General features: G+C 30.4%; 1 protein-coding gene across 1 annotated transcript; it reads right to left on the reverse strand.

Moving 5' to 3' along the window:
- Nucleotides 1-3,058: 3,058 nt before the first annotated feature.
- LOC148272908 (troponin C-like) lies at nt 3,059-8,434 on the reverse strand. The gene is made up of 4 exons (XM_088239419.1): nt 8,269-8,434; nt 6,047-6,166; nt 4,601-4,732; nt 3,059-3,361 (listed from the first exon to the last, which is right to left on the reverse strand). The coding sequence occupies exons 1-4, from the start codon at nt 8,426-8,428 to the stop codon at nt 3,333-3,335; spliced, it is 441 nt and encodes a 146-aa protein (XP_088095545.1). The 5' UTR covers nt 8,429-8,434; the 3' UTR covers nt 3,059-3,332.
- Between the last annotated feature and the right edge of the window lie 2,817 nt (nt 8,435-11,251).

Consider the following 11,251-nt stretch of genomic DNA (forward strand, 5'->3'; position numbering starts at 1 on the left):
TTCACAGTCTATCTTGTTGCATTCTTGAAGTGCTTCATTTATCTTTGAAATATTGAACTTCAACTTTTGTAGTGATTAATTAAAGATATTATAAAATTTTTGGATTTTGAAATTAATTTATTAGTGGCGAGGGAAACATTAAATGTGTTACTTAAATAAATTATAGATGCCTTTTATTCCCTAAAATCTTAATATCGAACAACTGTGGGTTATATGTAAAGCGTTTGTGATTATTACCAAAGTTTTATGGTTGCTTAATACGCAGTTGCGTCATTTGACACGCTCCTTATTTATTTAGCTTAAAAATGCCGTCAATTCTGAGATGTGTAGTTTGTAAACATTATGATAGTATTTTATTTACATAAAAATGCACAGCTTATTTATAGTATAAATACTTTTAAAATTATATTTACTTATGTTATTTTCATCGCACAGCATGAACTTTAAAATTAATTATATGCATTTTTAATATTACATATATAGTTTATAAAATTAGTGGTGCAATTAACACATAAATACATACATAGTTGCAAATACGTAATATTTTTCTGATGTATAAGTGAGTCTACGAACTCCTTAGAAGTAACAAATAAATCTTCACATTTAGTACAGAAACCGTAAGTTTATATGAGACTTATCTGAATTAGCATTCTGCCTTGCAAACCGCACTCTCCACACATTGTACCTCTATGAAATATAAAGATTATATTTTAAAATAACATTCTTGTTTTCTTTTTCATCCATGTATGAACAACTTGTCATTTAAACATCATAAACTTTGTGATAACTTAATTTTTTATGTATTTCAAGTGTCTCCAAATCATTGTAAACTAATACTGGAATTCAACCCTCTTAGAATTTCATAATAGACCGATATTTAAGTGACATGACTGAATCCTTCAAATAATTTTTAGGTTGAATTTTTATTTCATAATTTAAGGAAAAAGAAATGTCATGTTTTGTAATAAAAAATATTAAACGAAACGTTTATATTATAAGTAAAGGTATGGAATTTTCGCAAATAAAAAACAGAAATTTCACAAAAAAAATTGAAATTTTTCTCAAATTTGCATAATATAATACATATATATGCATTCATATGAATTAAAAAACTTTTTTGTACGCTTAAAATTATATATTTTATGTTAATTTAAAGCTATCATTGTTGTAATTTTAACATTTGCCTCTAATACTCATTCTCTCCGTAATAATGATATTATATATGCCTAAATTATTATGAAAATAAAACTTTGTTATCAGTTTTATATCACCCGTCGATGGGAGGAGTGCTCTCCCGAAACTATAGTTGTGTTCTTGTAAAAGAATAAAATTGTGTAACACTGATAACAAAGTTTTATTTTCATAATAATTTATAATGAAGTGTTACGAAGTGAATGCCGATTCAATTAAAAATATTATATATGCCTATTTATTTAAAGAACCGTTCTGCGTCTACACTGTTAGTTGGACTCCAAATGCCCTGTACGCTGCTTGGGCAAAGGTTTGAAAGCAGCATTTAGTAGCCCACAATATGTCCTTAACACTGGGATCTTTCTTCCTGTTTATTGATTGAAGCATTAGGGATGAAAGTGCGTTCTTATACACATCAATTAGCTCATTTTGAGGAAGTTCTCTGAAGGAAGGAATATTTAATAAGCTTTTGAGTAATGTATTTTGATTTAAGGTGGTTATACTCGCAGCCACATATGGGCAAAATATCTGACCAATATGAAAGTAGGATTCATTTGTTGTATTTAATTTCATGTGCAGAGAAAGATTATTGAAACGTTTTTCAGATGGGTTATCTTAGATGATTTATCCTCTCCCCACCATTTTCCCGCCCCAATTCATATATCAAATGATGCACCTTTTTTGCAAAAAAAACATAAATTAGTATATTTCGCATCTATTCGCAAATATAAGAAGTAACTAATCAGGTTCAAGCTAAACCGTCGGAAGCATTTTCTGAGTAATAAGGTTGTTGATGGTTGGAATAAGTTGCCACAAGAGCTGGTCTTGAGACACATTCACATGTGGTGTCAATAACTTAGAAAATTATCTAGATTTCTTTTGAAAAAGTTGAAATAGCCCGACAACTAACTTTTATCAAATGTATATAAGCCTATCAGCTTTAAGCTGCTCGCTTAAAATAAAAATAATAATAATGTATGGTGCGGTAATGTAATATGTGGCATTTGTTTTATAGAGCGCGAAACGTCTCGTTTATAGATACTTTGAAATATGCTTATTTAAAACCATTGTAGAAAATTTAGCAAACTTCGCATGGAAAAAAAATTAGTACCATTACCATCATAATTTTTTACTTATTTAAAAATAGTAAAAAAAAACGTGAAAAGACTCTGTATGTAATGTTTTTCGTGTAAAGACAATTAGATTAAATTTAACTTACTAGGGGTGATATTCCAAAGGCTCTTGCGGTCATAGAAAATACTTTTATTTCGCGTATTTAGTATGATGTATGTAAATATGCTAAATAAAGGTGTTTTCTACGGCCGCGAGAGCGGTTCAGAATAGCACCGCAGGAGTATTCAAATGAAAGATTCAGTTACATATTACTAATTTTAATATCATAGCTATAACAGATGTTTAAATATGGTAATATGAAATATAGACAATACTGAATGAATTTAGCCGTTGCGGTAAAATGAGTAGAATAGAATTTGGAACTACCAAATGTCAGTTACGACATTGTGCTTGACGTCTAGTACCTGTGCTGAGCGGAGAAAGTTTGGCTTGGCTCGTTTCCGTTTTGTAATGGCGGTTGGTGGCGTGTTATATTGACAATTGTACGCCCTGTCTCTAGTATTGTCAGAGGTATCCATAATCCTATTTGAATCATGCCTTAGATTTATAATTTACACAATTAATTGTTTCATCAATTGGAATCTTTAGAATATTTACTAGCTTTTCATTATTAAACTTTGAGAGTAATTAAGCAAGGAAATTTTAAATGCTAACTAAGTATACGCATTCACTCTTGTTTTATGAAACCAATGTAAAAATTATCCATCTTAATCCAGTGTTAAAATAAACAAAATTCACACAGAAAAGTTTTATTGGAGTTCAAATCCAGTTACATTTTTTCTGCACTGACAGAAATATTATTACAGGAAAAAATATAAGTTATGAATGTAGACAAATAAAATATTATCCAACTAAATAAACTCATTTGTTTACATACTCATTATGTTTTCGTTGATGAACAATAATTTGTGTTAATATTTTGTATAAAAGTCCGATGAAAAATAGAAAAAAGGTCTTAATTATAATCTTAGCCTAATTAACAGGTATTTGACTTCTAGGTGCAATGTTTATTCTCCTGTCATCATTTCCATGAATTCTGAAAAACAAAAAATACATTGAACCCAATTTGCAGTCTTACTGTTTACATTGCAAAAAACGTTTAAGTAAAATTTACACTTGGTGCAATTTCTGAAAAACCTCAAAATCTTGTGTTGCAATTTCTGTGACCGCTACATAAATAATACATACATACATACATAGTTTTAATTGAAAAAAAATATCTAAAATATATATATTTTTTTATACAAAATAAATATTTGCGTTTTTATGATTTACCCAAATATTTAATTTTGAGGGCCATTTTCAACGAGTTGTAAATAACTCACTATTAGAAAATGGAATCAAGTTGGGGTAGAGTGGGATTCGAACCACGGAACTTTGGCCCGTGAGTCCGAGACACTAGCCGCAGGACCACAACCCGAATTATTTAAGAGTCCTCCTCGCTAGAATAACCTCAAATATTTATTAAAATCTCTTCATTGCTAATATGCTTCAGCCAGATTTTGATTTATTTTTTAAAGCTTCTTTATTTTAAAAATCAACTGAAAGGCCGTTTACAAAACAATATTGTTCTGTCCCAGGACTCGATCATTGTTGACATGTAAACAGCAATTTAAAGGACAGGACATTGTTCCGAGACATTGTTACGGAGATAGACGGGCAGGCTATCTCCGTGGAACCATGATTATTCTCACCACCGCACACGTCCGCATTGTCCTCATGTGAATCCGCATGGACAGGACCATATGACGATAGCGATTTGTTCGACACGTACGTGTCGCTCCCGTGCATTTTATCTGACAAAAATGGCAGTAGAAAAAAAAAACATTTTTATTATTTAGTTCGTCCTTTAACAATTGTAATACATCTTGGTATAAAATAAATTATATTTTTCGTGAACTCGCTCGTAATGAACGCTATCGTGTATTCATTTTCGCTACGCTCATGTGCGAACTGCGGCCGAATTTTCGTATCATCCCAGCGTTTGTCCTGAGTGGTTGAGGCTGAGACAAAACAATATTGTCCTATATTATTGTATTGTCCACGTGTAAACAATATTTTAATTCTTTGAGGAAGAATTTTAAAGAATTTGTCAGAGAAATTATATTTGCGCATTTGACCAAATGCCTTCAAAGGAGGAATATTGCCATGCATATTATTCCTAGCCCTTGTTGACAAGCATGTTCCTAAGCAGGAGAATGGCGATGCTCATATCCAAAAGTAAATAGCAAAATTTAAAAAAATATGTTTCAAAAGTTATATAAATATTATTCACCATCAAAGTCAACCGTGCCTGATCCATCAGAGTCAATCTCCTCAATCATCATGTCCAGCTCATGCTCTGTGAGCTGATCATCTAACTCTCTCAGGATCTCTTTCAAACATGATGTAGGGATATAGCCGTTGCCTGGTTGGGGGAAAAATAAAACATTATTTATGTGTGGACAACTAAGTATTGTTATGACAATATTTTTCCATTTACATGAATATATTTCTCAATAAGAACATGGGATGAATTTACAATAAAAATCAGGAATCAATTCAAATTCTGACCAACAACTTTACTTTTCGAAACTTATTAGTATCAATTCAGATTTATAAACTTATTACTGTCATTACTGATAATTACCTGCTCAATTCAAGTTAGTAAACTTATTTATTTATTTAATACCAACTCAATTCAAGTTAATACATTGATACTAGTTATCGAACACTCAATTATTAGTTTAAGAGTCGTCCTCACTAGGGAAACCTGTTCTAAGAGGACTATCAATAATTTAAATTAATATATTACTATAATTGTGACAGAAAAGTAGCCAGAAAACAAAATGCACGCAACGATCCATGGAAAGACAGATGCTCGGTGTATGTCTAAGAGACAGAATAAAACATGAATAAATAAGGCCACGAACCAGAGTCGTTGATATTATGGATCGTGCAGTAAAATTAAAATGGCAGTGGGCAGGATACTTGGCGAGGCAAATTTATGGCAGGTGGCTATTAATAGAACCCAGAATAATAAGGTGGAGACTATGGGCAAACAAAAGAAGTACTGGAAGGCCACTGGGTCGATGAAATGGGGACTTTTGGAAGAGGCTTTTATCCCGCAGTGGAGAGAACAAGGCTAAAGAAGAAGAAGAAGAAATAATACATTATTACGATCGGTAACTACTCAATTCAAGTTAATTAGATTATAATTGTCAACAACAACTCGATTCAATTATTTGAATTTATATGGACTAATTGCTATTAATAACTAGGTACTCAATTCAGGTGCTATAAATAGTTACTCTATTCAAATTAATAAATTAATTATCTTACAATTAAAAAAAAAAATGTATTAATTGCTACCATTTTTTACAGTTTTGTAATTGAATAAATACTCATGATATCCTGATCGGTGGGTTGGCTTCCCGGAAACCAGAAATCTATCCCAACACTCTATTATTGGTTGATTTAGAAGAACTTGCGACACCTTTTAAAAAAGTAGTTCATTTTTAAAAAAAATAATTTCTTTTTTTTTTTTCATAATTTTAGAGAAACTTCGCGGTACAATTAAATGCTCTGATTTTTACCACGTATAAGAAAACATTTTTTTATAAAATTTCTCATGGCACTGAAATTCCTGTCAAGTCAATTTACTTATTACTATCAATAACTACTTCCGCCTTCAAGGTAAGATTTTTTAGTAAAATTCTTTAATATAAGAGATTTAACCTACCATCCTTATCGTAAAGCCTGAAGGCTTCCCTCAGCTCTTTCTGCATGGCTTCAGCATCTTCTTCAACAATGAACTTGGCTGCCAATGTTACGAACTCGTCAAATTCCAGGCGACCAGATTCTGTTGAATGTTTACAACATGTTACTTATTTATTCTTAAAAACATTGTGTGTTTTTTCACACCACAACAGGCCAGAAATTAACTTAGAAAAGTTGTTTTTTTGAGATGGTGCTTATGTACCTACTAAATAAGTATTAAAGTAAATTTCAATTGTAATCGCATGATCAAAATTTTTTAGTTTAAACATTTAATTGCTTCTGGAGATTCATTTTGTGATTTGCAAAAGCCTAAAATATGTTTTTATTTAGAGGTAGTAAAGTGTGCAATGTTTATTTTATTTTATTTATAATGTAATTAAGTACAGTGATGTTAAAAGATTTGAAATATTATGTTAAGTAGATTGCTTTGACAGGAGAAAAAATGTAGCGCTTCGCAATTTGCCTAAAGTAAGGTGTTAGATCATTATGATTTTATTATTTATTAACTCTTAAAAGACTGTGGTTAATAATCCCTTTGCGCGCGGTGATGTAACATCGTGTTACCACTAGTAAAAGACGGAATATTCTGAAGTTCAGACATTTGAAAAAAATGAAAAACATGGAAACAAACTGTTTAATAATTCGTTTTCCATAACTTATGTGAATAAACATATAATTTAGCCCTGTTATAGCAAATAAATTAAAAATCATAAATACGCCGCTCATGTTACGCGCGTGCGCCCCCATTGTCATTAATTGCCCATTGGCATCATTGTCATTAACCAACTGAAGGGTAAATCTGTTTTAGACGACACCCGCCGCAGAACAGCGTCTGTCTTTCCTGTTATGACCTATATCTTCGTGCTCTCTCTTGTATACGGTATATGTATAGATGTTTTGCTGAATTAGCGGACATTCATTCTTCGCGTAGCAAGGATAAATATTTTTTGAATAAACATTTAGCATAGTTATACAAATTTTACTTTCCATGTCGGGTGTGAAAATGTCCATTTGAAGATTACAAAAAATACGAATTCATCACTCAAAAAAAATAAGAGAGATATATCAAGTCTTGTGTCCTATGTCGACTTGTGTGACATCACAGCCACACAAGAGTTAACGCCTAAAGGGCTTTTACATATACAGAGATTATAAACAATTAACCATTAAAAAATACAATTAAAAATAAATACACATAAAAAACAAATGATAATACCAGAAACTAAAATACCATTATTTTTTTTATAAGAATTGTCTCTTGAAATTTGATCGAGTTTTAGCAAATATATAGATTTTTTGGTCATCAGTGAATTTGTTCCCGAGAGAGTTGAATTGTCTGATGAAATTAAACTTGTAGCATTTGCAATGTAGTTTTTTCTTGGATAAATTTGTGGCTTTATCCAAAAATATCATCAGACATACGTGTTAGGCGATTAAGCACATATTCGACAGATTTTGGCGTCAATCCAAGAACCGTTATTTGACGTTATTTGGTGTTTTAAATACCAAAATGCTTATACTACGTACATAAACGTGTTAATTTATTAACAGGAAATAATAATTGGGCTTATTTAGAAAACGCTTTCCGTTTTATAGTATATAGCCAAGAAACTGAGAATGTATTTTCATTATTTCATTAGAAGAAAAGAAATAAAAATATTACCTATTAGGGTTCTTACAATTATTTACCAATATATCTTATTTATAATTCTGAAGTAATAATGCCGTGCGTTTTTCGCATTTTGCTGTAATTTTCCGGTACCCACACTCATTTAGAAAAATATCCAAGGTTCTTATTACAAAAAATAATGCAATAACAACAATATTTTATTCATTTTACATTTCCAAATTTGAATTTTAAAGTAATTGTAACGGTTTTGTAAATTATATTAATTAATTAAAAATACTGTATGTTGAAATAGAGGTGGGTTGTGGTCTTGTGGGTAGTGTCGCGGACTAAGGATTAGGGTGTTATAGGTTCACATCCCGCTCTACCTCGACTTGTTTTCTAATTTCTAACACGGTTATTTGAGTGGAGGCTCATATTTTTTAAACAAAACACGGTTATTTACAACTAAAAGAAAATTGCCACAAAATTTTAATATTTGAGAAGGAACGCTATATTATTTAATAAAACATAGTAATAGTTCTGGTGTAACATTTATTGTAAAAATTTCAACTCACTATCTGCGTCGACTTCATCAATAAGTTCTTCCAAGATCCTTTTATTAAAGGGTTGTCCCATCATCCGGAGAATATCTCCCACCAGGTCGCAAGGTATGCTCCCAGAGCGGTCACGATCGAAACCATTGAACGCCTTCTGGAGAACTGAAATCAAAGACATAAGTTTTGTTAAGAACAACCGAGGATAAAAGACAATAATTTGTTGTTAATTTCTCGAACGTTTACGCAATAGACATGGTTTTATCCATAGAATAGTCATAGAATAGTCAAGAAACCGCGCACGCGCATCAAACTGAAGCCGACCAAACTACACTTAAATGAGTAGTTTTACGTTTTGGTCATTAGTTACTCTGTAGACGTCGCTTAGTACGCAACTGCCGATTTAAATTCAATTATGCCGCGTTGTGTTAGTGTCAAAATACTGCTGGAATTAAAAGGGAACACGAAGGGATCAGATTTCATGTGCAAGTAGCAAATAAAAAAAAAATAGATTTTAAAATTCGATTATTTTACCGTCTGTCAGATTTTTAAGTAAAACAAGGTGGAAATTCTGTTAGTATTGCCTGAGCAGTCAATTATTTACTCGGCTTTATATTAATACGCCTTAACATAATATTAAATGGTATAAATTTACCTAATATTAAATTTTTATTTTCTTTTTTTTGTTATAGTCCAGCCAGTAAAATATTTTTTTGTGGTAAAACATAACATAACATGACATAACACAAAATTATCTTATATTTGTACTATGACAATATATTGTTCACGGTCTGGCAACATTACGCGGCCACATTACGCATGCATGCAGGCGGGGGGGTTGGCAGACTTTTGAACATAGTACAATGTGTGCAAAGTTGGTTCTTCGCGCCTTGTATATTTTAGTTCTTTGGTATTATCATAAACATTAGGGGTTGAGATAATGTCCGTGAATTATAAATTTTGTTCAGTTATTTATTTGATTCATGTTCGTCATTATTTTTTTTACAAATACAACACTTTTTTGTTGCAATTTCAACATTAAAAGGCTTAACTAAACTACAAAGACAATTATTGAAATATTTTGTGTCAATTTAAATAATAAAGAGCTTTATGTTTTTTAAGACGTAATTTGGCCTTTAAACTTCGGAACGGGTCAATTTATAATCCCAACATTTTAGAGCGCATTAGAACTCTGTTTATCCGAACTACAGTCATTCGGATTCCAAAATATCCGGATCGATTTCAGCAAATAAAAAAAAATGAGATGTTATAATACCAAATAAAAAAGATAAACGAGTTTCTTTGACTAAGCAATTAACTTTGCTGGACATATTTTAATAAAGTGATACAAGAGTAAATTTTGAGTTTTCTTTAAAAACATTGCCTCAATTTAATGGTTCATCAAACTATCCAGATTTCTGTGTATCAGGATAACGTCTGGTACTTAGTAATCCGGATAATTGAAGTGTATATGTACCGAGTTACTGCTTAAGAGCTAGGCAATAAACACCATTTGTTCTTCCCGAATGCAGGACAAATTTACCGTTGATGATACCTGTGGGGAAAATGATTGGTCTTTTGAGCAGCCTGCCGAGAGAGGTGGATCTTTTCCACAGCTTTAGACTCTTCCTCTCTAACTTTGCATTATAATTCGTATTAGTGACTTAGTTGTCATTGTTTAATATTGTTTTTATAAATTACATGTTGTACCATAAAAATCTATTGTGCACTCTTTTAAAAACATGTTTTTTTAAATACCTAATAATTTATGTAGGTACATTGTAATGGGCAGTTGTGCTATATTGTACATTTAAATTAATAAATAGCGCTTAAAAATTAAGTAGTTATTTTTTATGTTCACGTACTCATATGTGCGTTTTTATAATTTATCTACAATTTTAAGTTTGTAGGTAGTATTTTGAAAAATCACTCTAAATTTCTTATTCTTTTTTCGTAAACTGTATTAAATAGAGTTAAGTAAGTATATCAATTACTGAATTAGCTATTAAATTAATAACACTATATATAATTAGACAAAACGCTTTTCAGCTCAAAATAATAAAATTACAAATTAGTACAAAATCGACGTTTGGTAAAATGATATATCCGTATTCTGGAACAAATAGAGCAATTCATTTTTTTAAAGATCTTAAGAATGATAATTATTTTGGAGATATTCCAAAAAAGAATCATCTTACAATACTAAAGACTCATTTTCTTTTAAAATGTTGCCAAAAAATAATATATTTTGTGATAAAAACAGGCGTGTACCAAATTTAAGAATGAATTTTGATGAACAGATAGAAAACCTTCTGTAAAGTGACATTATTAATAAAATAAAGGTTTTCGATTACAATATAATTGGTTTTTATTTCAGTTTTATTTGAACCTATAATAATCATTATTATAAGGTTATGTTTATCTTATAATTTGTGCTTGTTCTTTAAGACAATAGGTTTTAGATATAGATATTTATTTTACTACAGAATCACTTTTTTACTAATTAGAAACTACCTGGTTTTTGGTAGGGTTTTTCTAATAATGCTTGTTTCAATATATTATGTTAAATTTGTATTCGTTGAGGTATGTGTATACTATTACAGCTAGCATTTTAATTTGGTGTTATTCTTGTATTGTTTAATAATTGTGTTCATGTTTTTATTATTATTATTTAAAGGAACGAAAAAAAACATTGAGCCTAGTAAAAAAAATGTTTGCTAAAGCAACAAATTTTATAAATTAAATTTGTTGGCATAATTTTAACAACAAAAAACAGCGTTTGTAAAATTTATGACTGGAAATATAAAAAATATATAATTTAGATGCTTCAGATTTAATATTTGTAATTTTATTATCTAATTTTTATATGCTGCGGATGGTTGTAAAGAGTCAAATATACACCATCGTTTTGGTATTTCGTGTATTTTCTCGTCGTTTTATTGGTATTACTCAGTTTTACCTGTTTACGTGCGATTTATAATTCCTAAATAAACAATATCAAACA

The sequence above is a fragment of the Micrasema longulum genome, unplaced genomic scaffold (genome assembly GCF_059751315.1).
Source record: "Micrasema longulum isolate JH-2025_06_02 unplaced genomic scaffold, ASM5975131v1 h1tg002162l, whole genome shotgun sequence".
Classification (NCBI taxonomy): Eukaryota; Metazoa; Arthropoda; class Insecta; order Trichoptera; family Brachycentridae; genus Micrasema; species Micrasema longulum.

Coding starts and splice junctions, on each gene's coding strand:
- LOC148272908 (XM_088239419.1), bottom strand. CDS start 8,428: ATGTCTTTGATTTCAGTTCTCCAGAAGGCGTTCAATGGTTTCGATCGT. Junction 6,167..8,268: donor TGATGAAGTCGACGCAGATA/GTGAGTTGAAAT, acceptor AACATTCAACAG/AATCTGGTCGCCTGGAATTT. Junction 4,733..6,046: donor CAGGCTTTACGATAAGGATG/GTAGGTTAAATC, acceptor TCCCCCAACCAG/GCAACGGCTATATCCCTACA.